This window comes from Prunus avium, chromosome 2, assembly GCF_965620075.1.
Source record: "Prunus avium chromosome 2, drPruAviu1.hap1.1, whole genome shotgun sequence".
NCBI lineage: Eukaryota > Viridiplantae > Streptophyta > Magnoliopsida > Rosales > Rosaceae > Prunus > Prunus avium.
The window spans coordinates 5,456,515-5,481,777 of NC_142285.1; the positions used below are offsets into that span (position 1 = coordinate 5,456,515).

General features: G+C 36.9%; 3 protein-coding genes across 8 annotated transcripts; 2 read left to right on the forward strand and 1 right to left on the reverse strand.

Moving 5' to 3' along the window:
- Positions 1-727: 727 nt before the first annotated feature.
- LOC110759372 (protein FAR1-RELATED SEQUENCE 5-like) lies at positions 728-1,942 on the reverse strand. Its single transcript, XM_021961429.2, has one exon. The coding sequence runs from the start codon at positions 1,940-1,942 to the stop codon at positions 728-730; it is 1,215 nt and encodes a 404-aa protein (XP_021817121.2).
- A 2,888-nt stretch (positions 1,943-4,830) lies between these two features.
- Positions 4,831-6,686, forward strand: LOC110759369 (uncharacterized). The gene is made up of 2 exons (XM_088248277.1): positions 4,831-5,154; positions 5,443-6,686. The coding sequence occupies exons 1-2, from the start codon at positions 4,980-4,982 to the stop codon at positions 5,988-5,990; spliced, it is 723 nt and encodes a 240-aa protein (XP_088104403.1). The 5' UTR covers positions 4,831-4,979; the 3' UTR covers positions 5,991-6,686.
- Positions 6,687-14,094: 7,408 nt separating this feature from the next.
- Positions 14,095-24,998, forward strand: LOC110759373 (uncharacterized). Of its 6 annotated transcripts, XM_088248271.1 has the most exons (8): positions 14,099-14,624; positions 14,812-15,330; positions 15,463-15,612; positions 19,323-19,403; positions 22,097-22,192; positions 22,826-22,867; positions 23,002-23,429; positions 24,508-24,998. In XM_088248271.1, exons 1-8 carry the CDS (start codon positions 14,279-14,281, stop codon positions 24,856-24,858), a joined length of 2,013 nt encoding a protein of 670 aa, XP_088104397.1. In that variant the 5' UTR covers positions 14,099-14,278; the 3' UTR covers positions 24,859-24,998. The 6 variants fall into 6 exon arrangements, with proteins under 6 accessions (XP_088104402.1, XP_088104401.1, XP_088104398.1 ...); XM_088248275.1 differs by lacking the exon at positions 15,463-15,612 and having other exon boundaries at positions 14,096-14,624; XM_088248272.1 differs by lacking the exon at positions 22,826-22,867 and having other exon boundaries at positions 14,098-14,624.
- The last annotated feature ends 265 nt before the right edge of the window (positions 24,999-25,263 follow it).

The window sequence follows — 25,263 nt, forward strand, 5'->3', positions numbered from 1 at the left end:
CATGAGCTTGGTGATTTAATGTTGGTTCCATTCCAAGCTGAGCATGAGCTTGGTGATACAAGGTTGGTTATTTGCCAACCTGAGCATGAGCTTGGCAAGGTGAGGTGGGTCTCATGCTGACCTAAGCACGAGGTTGGCAAGTTGAGGTTGGTTCCTTGCCAACTTGAGCATGAGGTTGGCGATTTGATGTTGGTCTCATCGCCAACCTGAGCATGAGCTTTGTGAGTTGAGGTTGGACCTTTTGTCCATCAAGGCGCGATAAAAATTTGAGCTTGAACCTCTTGTCCATATGAGCTTGAAAAGAATTTAGTTGGGACATTTTTCCCACATGCAATTGACAAAAAATTGAGTTAGGACCTTTCGTCCATATGAGCTCGATAAAAATAGAGCTCTGACCTTTTGTCCATCAAAGCTCGCCAAAAAATGAGCTTGTACCTTTCATCCATCAGAGCTCGACAGAAATTGAGCATCGTTATGCCAGTCCACAAGTTGGTTTCTAAGTTTAGGTGATTACAAATTTATGGATTGGGGTGAATCATGACGTTCTAATTAACAGGAAAAACTGTGTAAATTAAGACCTGAAGTCTTGTAGCATAGGTAATGGAATGAGATTTGGACAGATTTGCATTTACCAAACATAGTGTAATTGCATTTGCGAAGTGGTTACCCGCATGCCATGGCCATTTTGCACGTAATTAGTGGTTCTAGTTTGAAAATTTGACATTATTTAAGAATATTGAATATTGAATATTGATTGCAACCATGTATCTTCATTTAACCCGCTGTCCTCAACAATTCTCTTCCATCTCAAGTCAAACTCATCTCTACTCTCAGAATCCCAAACACATTCTCTAAATTGTTGATAGTGAAGAATACACTCGGGCTTGTCAGAGAATTTATTCAAAATATGCCAGCTACAATACCTGTGAAATGTGTTTGGAAGAGCTTCTGAAATGGCTTTTGTCATTGTTGGATCCTGATCAGTAATAATAATTTTCGGAGCATCACCTGGCATAGCCCTCAAAAATTCTCTAAACAACCAAATGAAGGAGTCTGTAGTCTCGTCACTTAAGAATGCCCCAGAAAAAATAATTGTCTGACCATGGTTGTTTACTCCCATAATTGGTGCAAAGATCATACAATATCGATTGGTGTTGTAGGTAGTGTCGAAGATAACTGCATCACCATAAAACTTGTACGATTGCCTAGAGATTGCATCAGCCCAAAAACATCGAGTAATCTTGTGTTCAATATTTGTCTCAACCTTGAATATGAACCCTGGATTTTTTTCTTGCTCATTCATGAAATGATCAAACAACATTTCTCCATCATGACCCTTGATCTTCATACGTCTATCTCTGTTGGAGTTGTACATATCTTGTTGAGTAAAACCAACATTTTCAATGCCTCCTGCTTGCGTTGCTAGAATGTCATATTGTTGGTGTGTGGATACATTTACGGATATTAGTTGTTGTGTTACAAGTTGATCAACACCAGAAATTCGACGATGGGACTTTAATAAGTGGCGTCTTCGCGGGGTTGTCATTGGATGAGTATGAGCCTCTTCAAATATGGTGACTACGTATCCACCATATTTTGATTTAACAACTATTAGCCGTGCCTTACAAGACTCTCTGCCTACTCCACGACGCCTTTTTACAGCACCACTTGTTTCAGTTGACCAACTTCCCTCTTTATTGCAAACGTACTCTTTTCGTATGACCTCTCCGTCTTTACTCTTCTTACTAGAGTATGATCGAACACTAAACCCAGCTTCCCTTGCATACTGATTGTAAAAGTCATACACTTCTTCTAATGTTTCAAATTGTTGACCTTGGAAGGGAGTGAGCTCACCAATCACTTGAGGATAGAAAATTGATACATAAGGATTTGTTTCCGAATCAGTTTCCATGTGAACTAATATGCCATTATTAGCTTCCATAGTTGAACAACAAGTGAGCAAATCTGTTTACCATAGAACATGCACAGATACACTTTAATCACAAAACATGGACATATATATGACATTCTGTTTTTTCTTCTCAAATATCAATTAAGAGTAGATAAAAAAATATATTATATGTAAAAAATTATGTTTTCTTGTATTTTTTTTTTTCCTTAAACCATGTTGAATGGAGCATTGAAAGCACGATGGAAAACTACAAAACTACAAAACTACAAAACTACAGTACTCCAAAAAAACAAAAAAAAAAGTAGCTATGAATCACAAGAAACACAAACCATGTTGAACGGAGCATTGAAAGCACAGGTTTGATGGAAAATTACAAAACTACAGTACTCAATAAAAAAAAAAGTTGTAGAATTGTTGATGAGTTCTTAAAATCCATATCAAAACTCAGGATACCATACCCGTTTATTTTTGTTTTTTTTTTACTTCATACACATGATATTCCAAAACTTTAAGAAACCATTAAAAATCTGGAGGAGTGATCTTCAAACCCATTGAAACCGTATATCAGAATGCATCCCAGAACTCCAAATCGAAGAACCATGGCTCAGATATTGAAAGAATCAGAACCAATGATAGCATACCTCTGTCGCATAGATGGTGGGTCTTCTTCTTCAATTGACGATGGTGAGTCTTCTTCTTCACGTTGGGTTGTTTGGTCTGTGTGATAGGTTTCCCAGCGTACGTCGTTCCCTCAACTGAAGTGGAGTTTGTGGTGGGTCAGGAGTGTGAAAACGGGTTAAAAGATGTAAAACAATCTCAGCCACACAAGGTCATTAAAACAGATCCAACGGTTGAGCGCCCCATCCCTCAAATAACACTATTTGAGGGATCCCTCAACTGAAGGGGACTATATATATATATAGAACTGATTCCTCCAATCAAGAACTGAAACCATCGAAAGCATTGCATAGATAAATAGATGAAAGAGGTATTATTCAATTAATCACAGAAACATGGAAACGAAATAATAACGGAAACGAAATGATAAAAGAAAATTGCTCAATACCTTGTGCAGAAACCATTTCCAATTGCAGGAAAACCCTCTTTGAAGATTACATAAACACAACCAAATTACATTTGATAGATATGGACATATATAAGCATATGCACCAAACCTATAAAAAAAAAATCTCCAAAATCAAACAATCCAAAATTCAGAGATTCCAAAACCAACTAAAACAAACACTAACAGGCCAAACAATTTTTTTTTCTTCATCATATTTCCAGCTATATATCTAAGACAATTTTTTTATTTTTTGTTCATTCAAGCTTGCTTCATTAAAGCATCAGCCGAAGACACCAAAGCCCAGCAAAACAACAGAGAACAACAAACAGAAAAATAAATATAAACTCAAGGCACCCTGCACAAGAACACAAGCAGGTTAAGCAACAACCCAAAAGGGAACCCCTCATGCACTAGAGGTGTCAAACGGGACGGGCCGGCCCAGCACGACACGAGCTCAACTCGTTTAAATGAGGCACGGCACGGCACGAGCACGAATATTAATGGGCCGTGCTCGGCACGGCACGAAAACTTGGGCTGGGCCGGGATCAAAAAATAGGTCCAATGGACCGGGCCAGCCCATGGCCCAACATGGGCTGGGCTTGGCCCGAGCTTGCTTCAAGCACGGCACGAGCCCAAGCCCGGCACATGCACACTCAAGGCACCCTGAGAAGCATTGTTGGTACCAACATGAGTCATTCTTGGTAGTCCTTCGCTCAGCACACTCCCTCTAATCAAATAAAATTCACTAAATTTTGACAAGAAATACCTAAAAATCTAAGCTTGTTAAGTGGACCTTGGAAGAGGTAATAAGAGAAATAATTCATATTCAATGGAAATTTCAAAATTATGAGAAGATCATCGTTATCTTTAAATATAAAGCAAAAGGCAGAGAATGGTGAAACATTCAAAATACCAGAAAATGCCCTTGGTTAATGCAAACATTAAAAATTGAAATTATTAATTAAATGAGGATAATATGGTAAATTCACACTTTTTCATATTTAAAAAAAATAAAATTAAAAGAAAAATCAGATAATGGCCTATTTTTATGGAACACAACTACCCATTATCTTTTTTAATTCTAAAATAAATGTTAATTTTTGTTAAAAAAAAGCCTCTCGCAAGCGCGTGCGGAGAGGCTAGTATAATTTAAACACTAGTATAAAGTTCAATAAAAAAACAATTTATAGATATTCAAACTGACCCACCAAAAATTGGAATTTCAATCTAAAATTTCATACCAAGTGAATCTAAAAATTAAAAATTCAAGTGACAATGACGCACATGTCTAAAAATTTAGTTATGCAGCAAATTCCCTAATATTTTTTTCTAAACAAACTATAAATATATAATGTTTTTTTCCCTCTTACAAAGCGACGTTCACGAAAATTACAAGGAAGTTTCTCACTCTCTTTCCATGTCCAAAAAGTTCATCTCGAACAGTGCAGGGATAAATTATAGAACCTTCAATATTTTATTAGTTTTTATTATATTCTTTAAATATATTAAATAATTTAATTGAAGTAGTATTTTAGACTCTATTTAAAATTGTGAGAAATTATGAAAAGATTAAGGATATTATGTATGATGAAATTTTTTTTGGGAAATTACATAGAAGGATGAAAAAAGATTCGGGTGACAATGACGCAGAAAGTGCCGTTCTCAGCTTTTGAATCAGCAGAGACCACCGAAAAACCGTAGTGTCCACCAAAATTACAAGGAAGTTTCTCTCTCTCCCACGGTCAAAAAGTTCATCTACGCGTACCACCGACGCAACCCACACACGCACATCACTTCACATGTGTAAGTGCAAATGCCTAAACCTCTACGTATATAAAATCATACACACCCGTCATCATCACCATCATAGAAAGTGAATCTACCTCCGGCGTCACACAACAACTGACCCTGTAACTCACTTGGCTTTAAGTATCCACCACCCTCACCACGTTTCCTACTCTCAACTCACAAATTACACATACATCCGCCAAAAAACTCACAATGGCCAGGGTGAGACCCAATTCATCCGCCTCTGATACTCTATCTTTTGGTTTAGCCCTTATTTTCTCTCTATATGCTTGCGTTTGCTTGATGGGTTTGGGTTTGAGTAATGGGTTTTCGAACAACGACACCAACAACGACACCATCGCCTCTGAGGTTGTCAAATCTTTTCAAGGTAAAATCATTCAACACCCGTTCAAAAAGCGCCCCAGTTTATCAGATCTCCTTCAAATTTTGTCTTCAGAGATTCTGATCTCCCTTTACTCCTCATGAAATTGTCTTTTTATTTTCTCTATTTTGGTGCATGGAAAAAGTAACATTCCAAAGGAATTTGATTCAGATGATGCTCTGTTTCTACTTTATGGGTTGAATCTCATCCACAATTAGATTCAATTAATTTTTTCTTTTTGTTTCATTTCTGGGATGGTTTGTAAGTTGTGTGTATTATATATATGCAACACAGGCTTAGTGAACAACCTGACGGAGGTCGGAAAAGTGGACCCCACAAAGACCAAGAATAAGGTGCGCCTGTCTTGTTCTACGCACCTGCCTCAATTTTTAAAGCAGGAATGGCTTCGGCTGAGGGCTCAAACACTACTAAGGGAACTTGTGCAAGTTGAAGGCAACTACGACAATGACGACCACGACGGCAACGACGGAAACGACGGCAACGATGGCAACGACGGCAACAGCGGCAACAGCGGCAACAGCGGCAACGACGGTGGCTGTGGCTGTGAGAAGAAAAAGGAGGAAAACGAGGGCAATGGTGGTGGCAAAATGAAGTTTCCAGCGGGTCGGTTTGGACAACTTTCATATGGAAAGGTCTACCGTCATGGATATGGTTATCAAAATGGGGCACTCATCCCGCAAAGTGCTGGTAAGATGATCATCATAGTGGTGTATACCCAAAGGGAGCTCATGCCATTGCCCCATATTGGCAAGGAGGTCCGCAGCTCTATTTTGTTCCCTGTAAATATGAGAGATGTTGCAACTCCAGTTGCGACGTATTAATTCTTTGCAGTCCTCAATCAAACAGAATAAAGGGTGGGATTGCTCACAGGTTTTGGTTATCAAGGTGACAGTTGTCATTGAATCACTCTCAATCTCAAGGGATCTAATGTTTTTAGCCCAAGCCATTTGCAAGCCTCTGAATAGACTCCATAACTCAGCCTCCAAAATAGTTCCAAACCCGATGTTAGCTGAAAAACCACAGATCCAAGTTCCATTGGCGTTTCTCAGCAGCCCACCAGCGCATATTAAACCAGAGTTGATTTTGCAGCTACCATCCACATTCAATTTAACATTTCCAAGGGAAGGAGGCTGCCAAAGGACTTGGATAACCTCTCTAGCATGAATAACATTAATCACCTTATTGATGTCATACCATTCACAAGCAAACTGAAGAATAACCTGCATGAGGTGGGGGGGAGCTTCATAGCCAGTATTGAAAGTGGAGCAGCTTTTCTTCCTTGGCTTCTGCCATCCTTGTAACCCAAAAAAAAAAAATGGGGCACTCAAAACGGGGGAAAAAATGTTGTCACTGTGTGTGTTTTCTTCGGCTTACTGGTGATGTACAACCACTTGGCCAAGGACATTTACACTAATGTCACACTGCACGCACATCATTTACTCTACATTAAAATAGGGTCAAAAATATAAATAATTTAATTTAGGAGGTGATTTTTCCACTCTCTTTTTCTTCACTTACACTTTCTTTTACTTTTTAATATTTTTTAATCAATTTTGTTCTTTTTTGTTCTTTCTCTTTCCTATTCTACTCTTACCCTACAATTCCCTTTAATAACAAGACATGTACAATCACTGACTAATATTATGAAATAATAAAAATTAGAGACTATTATGCATACCTTACTCTTTGCATATCTAAGCTCATAATGACAGTTTGTTTAGTAGCATTCTTTGGTTCTTCTACCTAGAAACATGTTAGCCCAAAAAATTTATTATCTATTAACTAAAACAAAGATAAAAAGTACTCACATACTGGAGTTTAAAAAAAAACAAAAATTTTAGTGAAGATACTAACATTTCTATCCATTTTCCAAAAAAAAAATTTGAAGACCATTTCTTCTCCTGATAACTCAAAGAAGTGGCTTTTTACACAAATACAAGAAGGTACAGGAAGGATTTTGAAAAAGCATTTGGAATAGTATAGGCTAGATGGGCTATTTATCGGGGCCCTGTACGTCTGTGGTGCAAGGTAACCTCCACTCAATCATGATGACGTATAAAATTTTGCATAACATGATTGTGGAAGATGAGTACGAATATGTCGAAAAGGAATATGATGATGAGGATACGTGTCCACAACGATCCAGGAGGGCCAGAGCAAGACAATATGAGCTGGAGAAAAGCATTACATATGAGTACCACAAAGATAGGCAGACTCTCTTTGATTACATGATTCGTCATATTAGAGTTCGATCTCCACATGTGCATCAGAGTCTCCAACATGATTTGATCAATCACCTTTGGAGGAGCTTTGGAGATAGTGAATGAGGTCGACAGTTGTTTCAATTCTTTTTTTATATATGTTTCAATTAGGTTGTGTGTTTTCTTTTCGAATAAAATTATATTCGTGGAATTCTGATTTTTTTTTTTTTAATGTCAAATTGTTCAAAAAATTAAGGAAGATTCACTATTATACCTAATATAGGGGCCCAAATTATAAAAAAATCATACATGAAATGGATTTTAGAAACACACTCAAAGCTCGTTTACAACGTTGAACCAAAAAAATTCACAAAAAATTTTTGGATTGTTTTTGGCTAAGCCCACGTCCAACAAGCTTATCTAATTGATAAATGTTTCAAAAACCAAAAAAAAAAAAAAGTAAAGCCAATTATCCAATAGGTTTTCCAAGTTTCAAAGCCAAGGGATAAAACAATTCAAAGGTGGGTTGATCCCACGTGAAGATATCCTAAAGGAGTTTTATAAAAATAGGAAGGAGTTTGACCAACCAATGAAAGCTCTCAAGGGAGTTTGGTGATTCCTATTTTGGGGGAGTGTTTATTGCATGAAGAGTCCTTCACAGAAGTGATCTGATCTCTGATGGCTAGCCTACAAAAAGCACGGCTGTAAATAAAAAAGGGAGGCTGGAAAGAAAAAGGGGAGATCTCACAAGGCCACAAAGGCAGAGGAGGCAGCCGGCAGGCTGTAGAGAGAGGGAGGCTTCAAGAAAAAAAAAAACACGTCTGCAAGGCCATGAAGCTTCTCTCTTGAGATCCTCCATATTGGGTGGCAACCCTCAAAATCATTTTTCTTGGATGATTAATCCAAGATGGGTGGCAACCCTCAAATCTTTTTCTTGGATGATAAATCCATGGGTGGCAACCCTCAAATCAAATTCTTGGATGATAAATCCATGATGGGTGGCAACCCTTAAATCATATATATGAACAGCAAAACCATGAGAGGATTTCTGTTCAACAAAGCTCTGCCGAGCAAAAGGAAATCCTTTGAAACAAAAATGGTGTTCTGAGAGTTAATTCCAAAAGGTACAAAAAAAAATGGTAATCACCTCTTGGACTCTCTGACCAATCCTCTCCATCTTTGCTTGAGAAAGCCTTTATTTTCCTCTCTGAAGCTGCATAAAAAAAAAAAAAAAAAGAGAAAAGGATGTTAGTCATGAAGAAAATAATCGGCAGAGAAAAAAAAAAGGAGATCTGCAAGAAAGGGAGGCCATGTTTTCTGTCACAGCATCCTCTTGGTTGGCATATAGATGAAATAAATAAATTAAAAAAAAAAAAGAGATGAAGGCAACACGTTGGCCTTGTTTGCATGAGCTTGGTGTTGCTGCACATAGCAACAGCAAACAAAAAAATCTGAAGAAAAGGGCAGCCGCGTTTCTTTTGGCAGCACATAGGAGGAGCAAACAAAAAAAGAGAAAGACGCAGAACTTGGGAAGGGCCACGTTGTGCAGCCCCATGCATTGAACGCTCCATCTGTTGACATTCAAAATAAAGGGCATGATGTATGACAATTGAAAAAAAAGAAGGTTTGCTACAGCCATAACAAAAGAAGAAGAAAAGTCAACAAGCAAATTAAAAAAGAAAGAAAGAAGAAGGTGGCGTTGCCACTTTGTTGGAATTTGCTTATGGACAAATCATGGAGTGTATGCTGACATGAAGGAAAGGAAAGGTTGTCAGCAAAGAGGTGAGGGGGTTGTACTTTGAGAACAGAAATCGTGGCTTACAAATAGAAAGGTCATACCTTGCGGACGTGTTCCAAGGAAGCCTTACAGCAAGACAATGGAAAATTGGTGGTATGAGCCAGAGTTAGTCTCACGTTCTAAATAGAGTTGGCAGTGGTGTAACTCTTTCCCAAGTCTATCAAAATCACAATTCCTTTATGGTATAAATCTCTGAAGTCCTAGTCCAATTGTGATTGGTTTTTGATAAACCAGATGAGCCTTGTGCTGGTGGTGACCAATCACGGACCAACAGATAAAAAAATATTAAAGGGCCTATAAACAGATTATTGGTGGTACCCATTATTTCTCCAAAGCCCAAAATTCCTAAAGACTCAAAATATTTAATGGGCGATACAAATAATTACCCATTAAATTTGTAGAGCCCAAATTTCCTACTATATGGTTAATGGATTGATTTTAAAAATCCTCATAGCCATATTTAGGTACAAATGCAAATGTCAATTTTAAAAAATTAGTGGGTTAATCAAAATTGCTCATTATTTTTCTTGGACATTGACAAAAAGAAAAATGGTACAAAACCATTCCAAATTTTCCCGTGGGTCATCTACCCATGAAAATTCCAATGAGATTAAATTCAAATATCTCAAACAGAAATTCTCAATTAGTGGGCTACACTTACCCATTAATTTCCAATTTTTCTCATGGGTCATCTACCCATGCAAATTTCAATGAGATTAAATTCAAATCTCTCAAACACGAATTCTCAATTAGTGGGCCACACTTACCCATTAATTTCCAATTTTCCCCATGGGTCATCTACATATGGAAATCTCCAAATGGTCTCAAAGACACAAATTCTTAATTAGTGGGCTACACTTACCCATTAATTTCTAAATTTTCCCATGGGTCATCTACCCATGAAAATTCCAATGAGATTAAATTTAAATCTCTAAAACACAAACTCTCAATTAGTGGGCCACATTTACCCATTAATTCCCAATTTTCCTCATAGGTCATCTACCTATGGAAATCTCCAAATTGTCTCAAAGACACAAATTCTCAATTAGTGGGCCACACTTACCCATTAATTCCCAATTTTTTCCATAGGTCATCTACCTATGAAAATCTCCAAATTGTCTCAAAGACACAAATTCTAAATTATTGGGCCACACTTACCCATTAATTTCCAATTTGGAACTACGCTGGTTTGATCCCGTCAATGGTACGTAGGCAGTTTAGCATCCTAATAGACGCAACCACAACCAAATTCCCACCAATCAAATCTCCATACAAATCATTTTGGAACTACGCCGGTTTGATCCCATTAAGGGTACGTAGGCAGTCTAGCATCCCAATAAACGCAACCGCAACACCACACCAAATCCCGAGTGGTACAAAACCACATCAAAGGCCTAAGTGGTACAAAATCACGCAAATTAAATCATCTCCGAACTACGTTGGTTTGATCCCTTCGAAAGGGTACGTAGGCAATCTAGAGATTCAATCTAGATGCAGCCGCCCAAATCTCAAATCCAAACAGAATCCCTGGTTATTCTTAACCAAATTCACCCCAAACACACGTCAAAATCGAATTCCTGGTTTGTTCAGCTAAATTCACTCAAACACTTTCTCAATCAAATTCATACAAATTTTCCCTTTTGCAATGAGTCATTCATTCATTGCAATTCTTTGAACTACGAGTGGCTTGATTCTCGTAAGGGATACGTAGGCACCCTGAGGTTGGACTTGGGAGCAACCGCAAAACCAAACACACACATTCTATTTCTTTATGATGGAATCAAAGGGTTTTCCCTTGAAGCAAGGAATTGTAATTAAGAGACTTACGTCTCGAATGGGGCGAACCTAAAATAATAAAACCCCATTATTTAATTAGTGATGGTGAAATTATGTTGGGAGGTTCACATTTTTCTTCAACAGTAACAAAGAGACTTCAAACTTCCTATAAATTTCAAAACTGCCATCGATTTCTTAAAACAAACTCAACTCCAAAACCACATATGGAAAACCCAAAACACTTGGCATCTGTTGAGGCCCAAAAAAGTCACGAGAAGCCCAAAGACATTTAAGGCCCGACATAAAATATAATGTTGGTCATGCATTTTTCATAGTGTCCATGTCATGCGAAGCCAATAATATATTTTTCATATATCAATCACTTATCAAGCTCACATGAACCTAAGTCATGTGGTTTACGGGGCTTGCATGAGGGATTGTGGTGTGGAAGGTTACGGAGGTCCACAAGGCCCACGGAAGCCCTTGGATAATGGAGACTTTGGGCTAACTACTTGGGAGCACCAAAGTCCAAGCCCATTACTTAGAGTTCTCCAATGTGGGTAAGCAAACGAGATATTTTCCAAGCATATCCTTTTGTCCATAGGAAATAGTCATTTTCCAAATACCTAGCTTTACCCATTGGAAACAAGCCTTTTCTAGCACTCCCTATTACCCGTTGGAAACAAGCCTTTTCTAGCACTCCATATTACCCGCTGGAAACAAGCCATTTCCAGCGCTTCCTTTTACCCATAGGAAATAATCAGTTTATGGTACCTAGCTTCGCATGCTGGAAAATAGCATGCCCCATCGCTCCCTTTTACCCATTGGAAATAGGCTGGTTCCAACGCCTCTCTTTGCCTATTGGAAATAAAGGAAAACCCCCACCCTCTATAAATTAAGAGGCATTTGCTGGGCAAAATCAGTTTTCTCTTGGTGGCTGCAAGCTTCTCAGCAACCATGAGAACTCATCTTCCTTCCTCATTTCAGTCGCTGCAAGTGTTCCAGCGGCCATTCCAGCCATCAACCTTCATCCTTTGGCTGCTGCAAGCATCCCAACAGCCATCAACCAACACCTCTTGGTTGCTCAAGCACCCCAGCAACCATCAAACCATGTTCCTTCCTTCCAAGCTATAAACACCATAGCCTTCAAACCTCAAGATTTTCCTCCCATTATCCTTCTCTTAAAACTATTAAATCCATAAAGCCTTACCAAGCATAACTCCAAGCTTTCCCTTCCTTCCAAGCTATAAACACCATAGCCACAAACAACAAATTATCAACGCCCAAACTCAAGCATATCCAACACCAAGCCAAGCACATGCATTCTCATTTGCTAAACTTGTGGATCTTTAGCTCCCACACTCCAAGCTCTCATGCCAAGCTCACATAATCTCAGTTCAACATCATGTTCAACTCTTCGTCAAGCTGCCGGAAATGTCAACGCAAAACACACAGCCGCTGGAAGAAAAACAAAGTACTCCTCTGAGACTTGCTTCTCCCTCGGGATACTTTGGGCCTAGTCCTCGCTAACTCATAAAAAGGGGCAACGAAGGCTTGATCCACCACTCTATGACGGTCCGAGAATCATCAAGCTTATATGAGCCTTCCGACGAAAAAGACCCCAACAACATCAAAGTACTTTAATAAGGAAAATTAAATTCAATAGGGCCATTTGTCAATTTTTGGGGTTTTTTTTGGGTTTGTTTATAGAAATTAAATGGTGTAGGTTTTATCTTTATCACTAGTGCTAAGAATGGGTATATAACTAAATATCTCAAAAATTAAATTATGAAGTTATTTAAAAAGATTAAATGAAGAAAAGTTATCCATTAAAAAAAAATAGACTTGAATCATTCTTAAACAATTTAATGAAATTGTGAATTTAAAATTTGAGTTTGAAGGGTTGGGGGAAAAACGGTTTGAATCCAAGCAAAACTCAAATAGTTACCTTTTGAAGGGAGAAATTTGGGTTTAGGACCAAAATGATTGGAGAAGGTCTTACAATTTAAATATCGCACCATTTTGCTTCCCTAAATCCTAGTGTGTACCCAAGGTCTTAAATATCGGAGGTATCAGAAATATCGGAAGTCAAAAAACACGGAAATATCGCAGGAAATATCGGGATATTATCGGTATCGGAAAAAATTGAATAAAAACCACGGAAATTGTAAGAAAAACTTGGAAATTTTTATTGAAACTTTGCAGGATGTTTATTTAGTCAATTATCTATTAGTTTATCACAGAAAATTGGAAGGAAATGCATTGCATGATGGATTTAACTGATTTAAGTTGATTATATAGCGAGCTGGCAAATACCGTAAGTGTAGAAAATATGTAGTAATTAATGAAAGAAGATTAAACACACCATAATCATTTATATATAATGAATTACTATAATATTTTACACTTTATACATTGCACGGTAAGATACATGAGTGACTTAGTACCACATAGAGTTCCTATGAGGTTCAAAATTTTCACTATCTTCATCATCTCTATGTGTAGAGTAAGTATATTTTGAAGAGTAGTCATCAAATGATAAATCCCCAAAATAGTTTTGCATGTAATTGTTAACATGCCACCCATATGGATCCGAGATTTGTTGACGTTGTCCATAAGCAAAATCATTTGAAGATTGAGTCTCGGATTCCTTCCATGAGTCGCTTGATTCCATCCCAACAGGAATGGGATATGAAGGGTAGGGAAATGGTTGGTTATGAGTATAACCATAGTTACTACTCATCTCATGTGAAAATTTGTTTCTTGCAAAAAGAATTCAAAACAAAACCATGTATATATATAAATATTTTAGTATTTTCACAAAAACATAAGTGATATGGTGGTTAAGGTGTTGAAGGAGTAAAATGGTTTTCACACATACCATGTATATAAATATTTTTGGGTTTCGTATCGGGATATTATCGGGATATTATTGATAATATCTTGATATATTGCCCAAATCATTCATAAAAATGTTGAAATCGATATATTGACGATAACACTATGGTTAGTTGTTAAAATATCGGACCCCCAAAAATCAGATATTATCGGGATAATATCGGGGATATTATCCATATTTAATACATTGTGTGTACCCAATTATTTTTTGTTTGAAAAGAGGAGGGAGACTTATAAGTTATGACACACTGATGCCTTGGTTGGCTGTCCCTATAGCATAGCCAACTTTTGCCCAGATCACGAGAAAAAAAAACAACTTTTGCCAGCTAAGACAAATTTCCCCAATTATTGAGATCTGCTCTACCCCAATTATGCGAATGTTCTTTTCAAAATTTAAAATTTAAAAATTAAAAAAAGCAAGCCTGGGCTACTAAGAATGGTGAATGGCCTGGTTCCTGCGGGTGCAATCGTTGTTGATGTTCTTAGCAAAGATAACTATGAGCATTGGAGTGCATTGGTTAAAAATTACTTGCTGGCTCAAGACCTTTGGGACGTAGTGGAGCCTACAGCTGAACCTCCTGTACCAGAAGAAGCTGATCAGCTCATCGCTGGGAGGAAGTCTGCCGCGGCGTTACATGCGATCCAAATTTCGTGTGGGCCGGATGCGTTTTCCGTGATTAAGGAGATCAGTTCAGCCAATGATGCTTGGTATATTTTGGCCCAAACGTTCAAGCCACGACAATGGAGATCTGTTCAGTCTGCAAACTCATCAAACAACCCAGGTATACTGTTAAACAAAGAACAAAGAATACTCAAATGTTAATGTGCTCCGTCCTTGCAAAGACTTGATCTGAATACATATAAACCTCTAATTTCCAAATTATTTTTATTCAGCCAAACATATATATTAGTTTAGAGTTATTTTGATAAAACGAATAATTAATGTCCGAACATATATATACTTGACAGATGAGAACAATGTGGCCGAGCATGATCTGGATGAACCTTTCTTTGCTGTGGCCGAGCATGATCTGTATGAACCTTTCTGTGCTGCTGTTAAGATCGGTGATTGGCATAAAACGAATGAGTTTCTTAGCCGATATCCCGATGCAATAAGAAAAAGATATTCAACAGGAGGGACAGCTCTTCACATTGCAACCAAGTTCGGACATGAGCATATGGTGGAAGAGTTGGTGCAGTTGATGACAGCTGAAGACTTGGAGATACGAGATTTTGGTTGGACAGCTCTTCATCTTGCTGCAAGATTAAGTCTCAAAATGGTTGAATGCATGGTTGAAAAGAACAGGAATCTACTTGGTATGGTCGAAAGGTCCCACGGTCTGACGCCAATTCTCTTCGCTGCTAAAAATGACTTATGGGATATCGTTCGTTATCTGTATCACCTCACTCCGATCGAAGGCCTAATGCCAGAGAATGGCCCTTATGGCGCTGGACTTGTTTGCTTTTGTTTCTATGCCAAACAATTTGGTAAAGTTCTCAACCAACCCAAACCCACATGATTTATTTATTTATTATTCAAGCTTTAACTTTTTTTATTTGCCAAAATTCAAGCTTTAACTTTCACAAATCCTGTTTTTTGTTTTGTTTTTCTAATAATAGATATTGCCTGGGACTTACTTCACCGCTGCCCACGATTGGCCATTACTAAAGGTCCAACGGGCGAATCCCCTATATTTGTATTGGCAGATATCCCTTCTGTATTCCCGAGTGGGACGCCACTCAAATTCTGGCAACAGTGGATCTATGACCGTTAGTAATACATTCTCTTTTCTCTTGCTACAATCACGTTCATTATATCCCATGTATATTTTGCTAACAGTTTATATACCCCAACTCACTTAAATTTTCTTATGTTTCATAGTTTCAATTGTAAATTTACTCCTCCTCTGCTCTTCATCACCCCCAATCTCCTCCTTCCTCGTGCGCTTCTTCATCCTCCCTCCCTCCCCATTTCAAGAATAAATGGAAAGAATTTGACCAAAAATAAATAAATAAATAAATAAACAAAAGAGTAGATAAATAGGAAGGTCATACAACACAGATCTAAGAAATTTTCAGCCATAAACATTTACCCATAGCCTATAATATGATGGATTATGAGCTGCTATATTTAGAGATTGTGCGTTTACGCGCATTTTGCAACATCTAGACCATTCTATTAATATGTATGTTTTAAGACATGACACATCAACAACTCTAGTGTTAAAAATTATCAGGATGGTCCACATGGTGTAGAATTGTGGTAAAAGTAGCATTAACATATAAGCCACAATTTTGGAAGCATATATATGTTCATAAACAGCTATATTCACACTAATCATATTCTTCATCCCCAAGTCACCTAGGTCAGCACCTAGGTCAGTAGGTTTTGTAGTTTCCCAATCTCTATCTCCATAGCCGAAAATGACTTATTGTCTTGATTCACCAAGATTCAAACCCTAGGTCTTCTACCAATCAGAAAACTGATATTTGAAACTGAAAGTACGAAATGAGCGTCAAAGAACCAACTTCATCACCGAAAATTGCACACTTGTCCATTTTCGAAGATCTTTGTATGTATGTAAAGCTTACGATGTCTAGTTAATTGTGATAATAACTTGGCAATTGATATGGCTCATAATCCAGTTCAACATGATTGGACAAAACATGTTGAGGCCGATAGCTTCTTCATCAAAGAGAAGATTAAGAACAAGAGTATAAATTTGCATGCCTTTTGTAAAATCAGAAGAGTAGTTAGCGGATGTTGTTGTAAAATTGCCTCAAAATTAATGCACAAGTGAAGGAGGAGGCGACCGATCGCAAGGGAAAAGCGACCAGTCGTTTTTGCACAGAGTCGAAGTCTGGAGAATTCACAAGGTATCCAAAATGTATCTGCGACCGGTCGCAAGGTATCCGCGACCGGTCGCACGCAGTGCTGTGTCGTTTTTCCATGCGTTTTTCAAGGTGCCTTTCATATGTGCTTGTTCCCTACCTAACTCCAAGTGTCTCCAAAGAGTTTTATGGGTTCTAGGAAGTTTAGCAACGTGCCTTAGAAGCTGGAATACCATTTAAATGTTGTTTGTTGTCTTGTACCAAAGGGTTTTCTAGGTAGGAGACAAGGGGACAAAGGGTGCATGCTTTATGGCTTGTTTTCTGGTTTGCCTAACCTTGTGTTTAGGTGGGTAGCTGAAAGCAAGAACGTGAAGGAGTAATTGTAGTCCTCTACTAAGTCCAAAGGTCTACCTACAAAAGAAAGTGAAGATGCAAGACATCATGTGGGTGGTTAATATCAAGGAGTGGTCAAGTAGCTGAGAGTTATTGTGTCCAAGAGGTTGAACTTACCAAGGGAGGAAGAGAGAGAGGGCAATCAGTTCAAGAGAGAGCTGAGTTGAGTGTTGAGTAGTTTAGACACCAAAGAAGGGAAACACCAAGTGTGAGAGAGTGTTCACAAGTGCATCAAAGTGTTGAGCAAGGGGTGAGAGAGAAAAGAGAGCTTAGGAGAGAATAGAGTTCTAAGGGGGTTTCTGTGTAAACCAAAGTTGTAACTTATTCTTTTATTAGTGAATTTCTCAAGGGGATCACCAAGAGGATGTAGGCAATTGTTGAACCTCTATAAATTCTTGTGTCACTTTGTGCTTGGTTGGTTTCTCAAGTGTATGTGTGTGATTCATCCATCCTTGTGTGTGTCACAAAGTCCATCAACAACAAGATCATTAGGGGAGTGAGTGAAAGTGTTTGTCCATTTTCACAACAGATGTCTTGACAAAAGCTGTTTCTGAACGAGTATTTCATAACTCAATTACAAAGTTGGGCATATTGGTGATGTGTATGCACCAACTTTAGGAGTGTTGACTTGAGTTAACTAGGTGATTTATTTCCTATGTAGTATAGTTGACATATCCCAGTATTATTAGCATATATTCCTTTTTATTTAGTGTATCTATTTCCTTATAAACCACACATGTAAATCTTTATATATTCTTCCTTAAAGAGAAAAATACATCATCCAAATATTCAAACTCTATAGTTCTTATCACCAAGTAGCTCATTCCATTGAAAAGTATGCACTAAATTGTACATATTTCATCTCTTGGGTTGAGGAGGCACCGAGTTGGATGATTCCTCTTCTTTCACAGGATATGTTTGTCCGCTTTGAATTAATGAAAGCTTCAATTTTACTCAAAAAATAAAAAAAATTGGATTGACTTAGGGGTGTGCATCGGAACCGTAGAACAGGTAAACCGAGTCAAACCAGGGAGAAAGAAATGTAATAGCTTAGCTTACCTCTTTCTATCTTTAAGTCAGAGCCGCACCTCTCTTTTTCCCTCTTTCTTTCCTATCTCCCTTCTTTATTTCCTCTCTTTTTCTTCCTCTTCTTTATTCCTTTATTTCTCTGTTTTTTTTTTCCTTCGTTTTTTGTTTCTATCTTTCTGTCTTCGTTTTGAAGATCCAAACTTTGGTTCTAGATCTTGATGTACATGTTATAAGCTATGAAGTGCCGAGGTGTTGTCATTTTTTGCTGGTTTTGAGCTCAACAACAAGAGATATAATAATAAAGAGGCAATAACTTGCTTCTATGTTTTTCTATTTTGTTTTCTTTTCAATTTCTTCTTCTGTATTTTCAATTTATCTGTATTTCTATTTCTATCTTGGATGAGCAGATCTGTGTTTATCGGTAACTCTATTGGTTTTTTTGGCTCCTCATAGCAACTTAGCAAGGCTAAGGAAGTGTTTGGCTTGAATCTCGAAAAATCCTCAAAAAATTAATTGTGCTCAGATTTGGTTAAAACCGAGAGAACCGAACTGGACCAAAACCTGTCCTAGGCCGTTCGGTTTAATGTCAGTGTTAGCTAGAAACTAGACCGAACCGGACTAGACCGGACTAGATGAATAGTTTCAGTGTTTGGCTTGAATCTCGAAAAATTAATTGTGCTCAGATTTGGTTAAAACCGAGAGAACCGAACTGGACCAAAACCTGTCCTAGGCCGTTCGGTTTAATGTCAGTGTTAGCTAGAAACTAGACTGAACCGGACTAGATGAATAGTTTCAGTTATGGGTGGAAAGCGAACCAAACTGTAGCCATCTTTATTGAGCATATTGGCCATGTGTATGCACCAACTTTAGGAGGAATGTTTACGTGAGTTAATAATTTATGGCAATCAAGGAGATTTATTTCCTAACTTAATTAGGTGATTTATTTCCTATTTAGTTTAGTTGACATATCCTTATATATTCCTTCTTACGGAGAATAATACAATCATCCAAATATTCAAACCCTACAGTTCTTAGCACCAAGTGGCTCATTCCACTGCAAAGTATGTACTAAATTGTACAAATTTCATCTCTTGGGTTGAGGAGGCACCGAGAGTGATTCCTCTTCTATCACATGATATGTTTTCTTCTCTTTGAATTAATGAAAGTTTCAGTTTTACTCAAAAAAATAAATTTTATTGACTAAGCTTGTCCACTTTTCCTGATAGGTATACACATACCTGATGATAGTGAAAATGTTCAAAATCCAGAAAATGAACTGGGTAACCAAAGAAATATCAGTTTCTCAGGTTTGCTAGATCTCGAAACCCCAGCTTTGGTTTAATCAAATGCAATCATTTTCTGTATATATATTCTTGTCATTTTTTCAGACTTTTGCAATAATGCATCTGTTTAATAAGAAGTTGATCATGACATAGTTTGGCGCAAAAAGAAATCTGGTGAAAGAAAATTGTTCTAGTATGCTCATAAACAAGAACTTTTTTTTTTGTGTAGAAAAAGATGATATATTATTACATAATCAAATCGTTACAAGATGCGCAGCATGTATTAGGTAGAAAGAACTGAAATCTTAATAATCAAATTGTTCTGGTATGCTCATAAACAAGAACTTAGATCTTAATATGACGTTGTGATATTAAAAAACAATTATAAATATATATATATATAGCAAAGCACATTCATGCTTTGTACCTCGCACATATAATACTCTCGTGTGAACATGGCATGTTCATCTTATGGTGAAGGCTCGACCTGTGGTTTCATATTCATGGTTGTGCATAAAATAATAGTTTGACATGATGCGTAAAATATTTAACACAAAATATTTAATGAAGGTTTCCAAGTCTAACATAACAAATGAAGAACAAAAGAATGGTAAACAAGTGTATATAATTTTTTCTTTCTTTCTTTTACTATTCATATATAATCTAATCGACGAATTAAAACTTTGTGCCAACATATTGTGATTTTGGAAGCATATATATGTTCATAAACAGCTATATTCACACTAATCACATTCTTCATCCCCAAGTCACCTAGGTCAGCAGGTTTTGTAGTTTCCCAATCTCTATCTCCATAGCCGAAAATGACTTATTGTCTTCTTTTTTTTTTTTTTGATTGAGATGAAGACTTATTGTCTTGATTCACCAAGATTCAAACCCTAGGTCTTCTACCAATCAGAAAATTGATATTTGAAACTGAAAGTATGGAATGAGCTAGCGTCAAAGAACCAACTTAATCACCGAAAATTGCACACTTGTCCGTTTTCGAAGATCTTTGTATGTGCATAAAACTTACGATGTCTAGTTAATTGTGATAATAACTCGGCAATTGATATTGCTCATAATCCAGTTCAACATGACTGGACAAAACATGTTGAGGCCAACAGCTTCATCATCAAAGAGAAGATTAAGAACAAGATTATTTGCATGCATTTTCTTAAATCAGAAGAGTAGTTAGCAGATGTCTTGACAAAAGCTGTTTCTGAACAAGTATTTCATAACCCAATTACAAAGTTGGGCATATGCACCAACTTAAGGAGGAGTGTTGACGTGAGTTAACTAGGTGATTTATTTCCTATTTAGTTTAGTTGACATATCCCCGTATCATAAGCATATATTCCTTTTCATTTATTGTATCTATTTCCTTATAAAGCACTGATGTAAATCCTTATAAAGAGAAAAATACAATCATCCAAATATTCAAACCCTACAGTTCTTATCACCAAGTAGCTCATTCCATTGAAAAGTATGCACTAAATTGTACATATTTCATCTCTTGGGTTGAGGACGCACCGAGTTGGGTGATTCCTCTTCTTTCACAGGATATCTTTGTCCGCTTTGAATTAATGAAAGCTTCAATTTTACTCCAAAAAAAAATAATAATAATTGGATTGACTTAGGGGTGTGCATCGGAACCGTAGAACCGGTAAACCGAGTCAAACTGGGGAGAAAAACTGACACAAAGGAAATGTAATAGCTTAGCTTACCTTTTTCTTAGAACCGCACTTCTCTTTTTCTCTCTTTTCTTTCCTATCTCCCTTCTTCTTTATTTCCTCTCTTTTCTTCCTCTTCTTTATTCCTTTGTTTCTTTGTTTTTCTTTCGTTTTTCTTTTTTTTTTTCTTCATTTTTTGTTTCACTCTTTCTGTCTTCGTTTTGAAGATCCAGACTTTGGTTCTAGATTTTGATGTACATGATATAAGCTATGAAGTGTTGAGGTGTTGTCATTTTCTATCTGTTGGTTTTGAGCTCAACAACAAGAGATACAATAATAAAGAGGCAATAACTTGCTTCTATGTTATTCTAATTTGTTTTCTTTTCTATTTCTTCTTTTGCGTTTTCAATTTATCTGTATCTCTATTTCTGTCTTGGATGAGCAGATCTGCGTTTATCTTTAACTCTATTGGTTTTTTTGGCTCCTCATAGCAAGGCTAAGGAATTGTTTGGCTTGAATCTCGAAAAATCCTCAAAAAATTAATTGTGCTCAGATTCGCTAAAATCGAGAGAACCGAACTGGACCAAAACCTGTCCTAGGCTGTTCGGTTTAATGTCAGTGTTAGCTAGTAACTAGACCGAACTAGACCAAATGAATAGTTTCAATTCTAGTTTCAGTTATGGGTGGGAACCAAACCGAATATTGGGCATATTGGCCATGTGTATGCACCAACGTGAGGGGGAGTGTTTACATAAGTTAATAATTTACGGAAATCAAGGAGATTTATTTCCTAAATTAGTTTAGTTGACATATCCTTATATATTCCTTCTCATGTTGAATAACACAATCATCCAAATATTCAAACCCTACAGTTCTTAGCACCAAGTAGCTCATTCCATTGCAAAGTATGCACTAAATTGTACAAATTTCATCTCTTGGGTTGAGGAGGCACCGAGGGTGATTCCTCTTCTGTCACATGATATCTTTTCTTCTCTTTGAATTAATGAAAGTTTCAGTTTTACTCAAAAAAATAAAATTTATTGATAGGTATACACATACAACCTCCTGCAATCCCTGATGTTAGTGAAAATGTTCAAAATCCAGAAAATGAACTCGGTAACCAAAGAAATATCAGTTTCTCAGGTTTGCTAGATCTCGAAACCCCAGCTTTGGTTTAATCAAATGCAATCATTTTCTGTATATATATTCTTGTCATTTTTTCAGACTTTTGCAATAATGCATCTGTTTAATAAGAAGTTCATCATGACATAGTTTGGTGAAAGAAAATTGTTCTAGTATGCTCATAAACAATAACTTTTTTTTTGAGAAAAAGATATAATATATTATTAGATAATCAAATTGTTACAAGATGAGCTGCATGTATAAAAAAATATAATCAATATGACGTTGTGATATTAAAACAATAAATAAAAATAAAATATATAGCAAAGCACATTCATGCTTTGTACCTCGCACATATAATACTCTCGTGTGAACATGGCATGTTCATCTTATGGTTAAGGTTCGACCTTTGGTTTCATATTCATGGTTGTGCATAAAATAATAGTTTGACATGATGCGTTAAATATTTAACACAAAATTTTTAATGAGGGTTTCCAAGTCTAACATAACAAATGAAGCACAAAAGAATGGTAAACAAGCATATAATTTTTTCTTGGTTTTTTTTCTTTCTTTTACTATTCATATATAATCTAATTGACGAATTAAAACTTTGTGCCAACATATTGTGATTTTTAATCTGCATTGCACTCTTAGGTTTATTGCAGGGGATTCCTTCTACCCTCCACAACCTTTTAGGTATGCAACATTCATTTTCATCTTTATATGTTGGTGTCTTTGCACATTGATTTTTATTTATCAACTTTTTAAACTGTCAACTTATTTTATTTCTATAAAAAGTGGTTGTAATATTTTCTTCGACATCAACCTAGGGATCAACCACATACGTGAAATGAAATGGGTCCATCATCGCTGGCGATCTATTTTGAAATACATGTTAAGTGAAGTAGAACGTGTAGATATCCAAGAAAGGGAAGATGGCCTTGTTTATGAAGCAGTATTCCAAGCTGTCCGAAGAGGGATTATTGAGTTCGTTATTCGTTTATGTGAAGTAGATCCGGATGTATTGTGGCGAAGCAATTCAATGGGAAGGAACATATTTCACTATTCAATTGAGTGTCGCCAGGAAAAAGTTTATAGCCTTATATATGGGGTTGGTCAAAGAAATCTTATTGCAACATTTTCAGATGCTTTTGGAAATGATATGCTACATCTTGCAGGGATGCTATCTCCAACGGAAAAACTTGATTGTATTTCAGGTGCAGCCTTGCAAATGCAGAGAGAAAGACAATGGTTCAAGGTTAGATATCTTCATTCTATATCTTAGTTGTGGGATGTTAGGTGCTTGGGGCGGTAGCTTATAAATGTGGTTGGTATGTTGTGGAGGAAACATATACAAATAGAGTAGTAACTTCAAAAGCTCTAAAGTTTCCCCTAGACATGTAGATATGAGGAAGATTTTTTCCTTATCTTTGAAATCTTCTTCTTCCTTCACTCTTGTTTTCTATATTTGGTGCCAAATGAATTTGTTTTTTTAATCTCTTTTAGAATTATTTTCCATGAATGGTTGAAACCATTTTCAAAATATTTATAAAAAAAGAAAAAGAAAAAAAACCGTATTGCTTGTAGAAATAGAAATGCCCAGATCAGATGGTTGTTATATTTGAGGAGATAAATTTTTCTCGTTCAATAATTATGTCAACCATGACCTTTGGATCAGTTTTAATAAGCATCTCCTGCACATAAATCTGTAGTCCATCTCGGGTAGCTTCCGCCTTAGCCCCCACGCTTGAGCTACAAACAAAACAACCAAACCCACAAGCAGCCTTAAACAAGCCCACACCCTGCCGCACAATGCAACCATACCCACCACAAGAAGAACTTGCAAACCATGCACCACCAAAATCGATTTTAATCGCCCCGTCAATTTCCACAACCTCCACTGCGCTACATACCACAGGCTATGGATTCACCAAAGATAGGGTAGAACCTTTAGCCTCTTTAACTCGGAGTACTGGCATCACAGAAAGCTACAAATCAAGGATTCGCCATCAAATCTTAAAAGAAAAGAGAATTAAAATTTTGCATTTCCAAGTTCCCCATAATCCAAACACTACCCATTGCAAAGCAACTTCCCTTCTATCAATTTCGGAAAGTAGTGAACAAGGAAGGACCTGTTTAAGGTTTCAAATATTTTAGGATTCATTTCAGTTTGGTACCATATGCAGTTTGGCATCAAACAATTTTTATTACATTGTGGTCAGCAATGCTTCTTGTATTTCTTTCTTGTATTATGTTGCAGTCCATAAAAGCAGTGATTCTATAATTAATTACCTGGCAGCCACAACGAACTTTAGGTTTTGTTTAATGAAATGCAGGAGGTTAAGAGTATTGTAGTTTTACCCTCGGGAGTGAGAGCTTTCAATAAAGAGGGTAAGAGACCCCATGAAGTATTTACCCAGAACCACAAGAAATTGAAGGAAGAAGGAGAAAAGTGGATGAAAGATACAGCTACTTCTTGTACAGTTGTAGGTGCTCTCACTATTACCATCATGTTTGCTGCAGCCTTCACAGTTCCTGGTGGAAACGATGGAGAAGGCTTTCCCATATTCTTACATAAAAAGGATGGAGAAGGCTCTCACTGTTACCATCATGTTTACCATCATGTTTACCATCATGTTTTTATAGTTTTCATAGTTCAGATGCTATATCTCTCTTTTCTTCCGTAACTTCAGTGCTAATGTTTTTGGGAATCCTTACATCACGTTATGCGGAAGATGATTTCCTCAAATCCTTACCCACAAAGATGATAATAGGCCTTTCAACGCTCTTGATCTCCATCGCTACCATGATGGTTGCCTTTTGTTCTGGCCTTTTCCTTATGCTTCATGACAGATTACAGGTTGTTATCCCAATCATTTTCCTCGCCATCATTCCAGTCGCCTTATTTATTGGGATGCAATTTCGCCTTCTCAAAGAGATTTTCATTTCTACATATGGAGGAGGAATATTTGACAAGAAAGTAAAACGGTGGATGGAAATTCCTGATGGTGAATGAAATATATTTTTTATTTTTTATTTAGAAATGAAATAATTGTATATTACTTTCGTAATGTTGTCATCGCTTCTAAGAA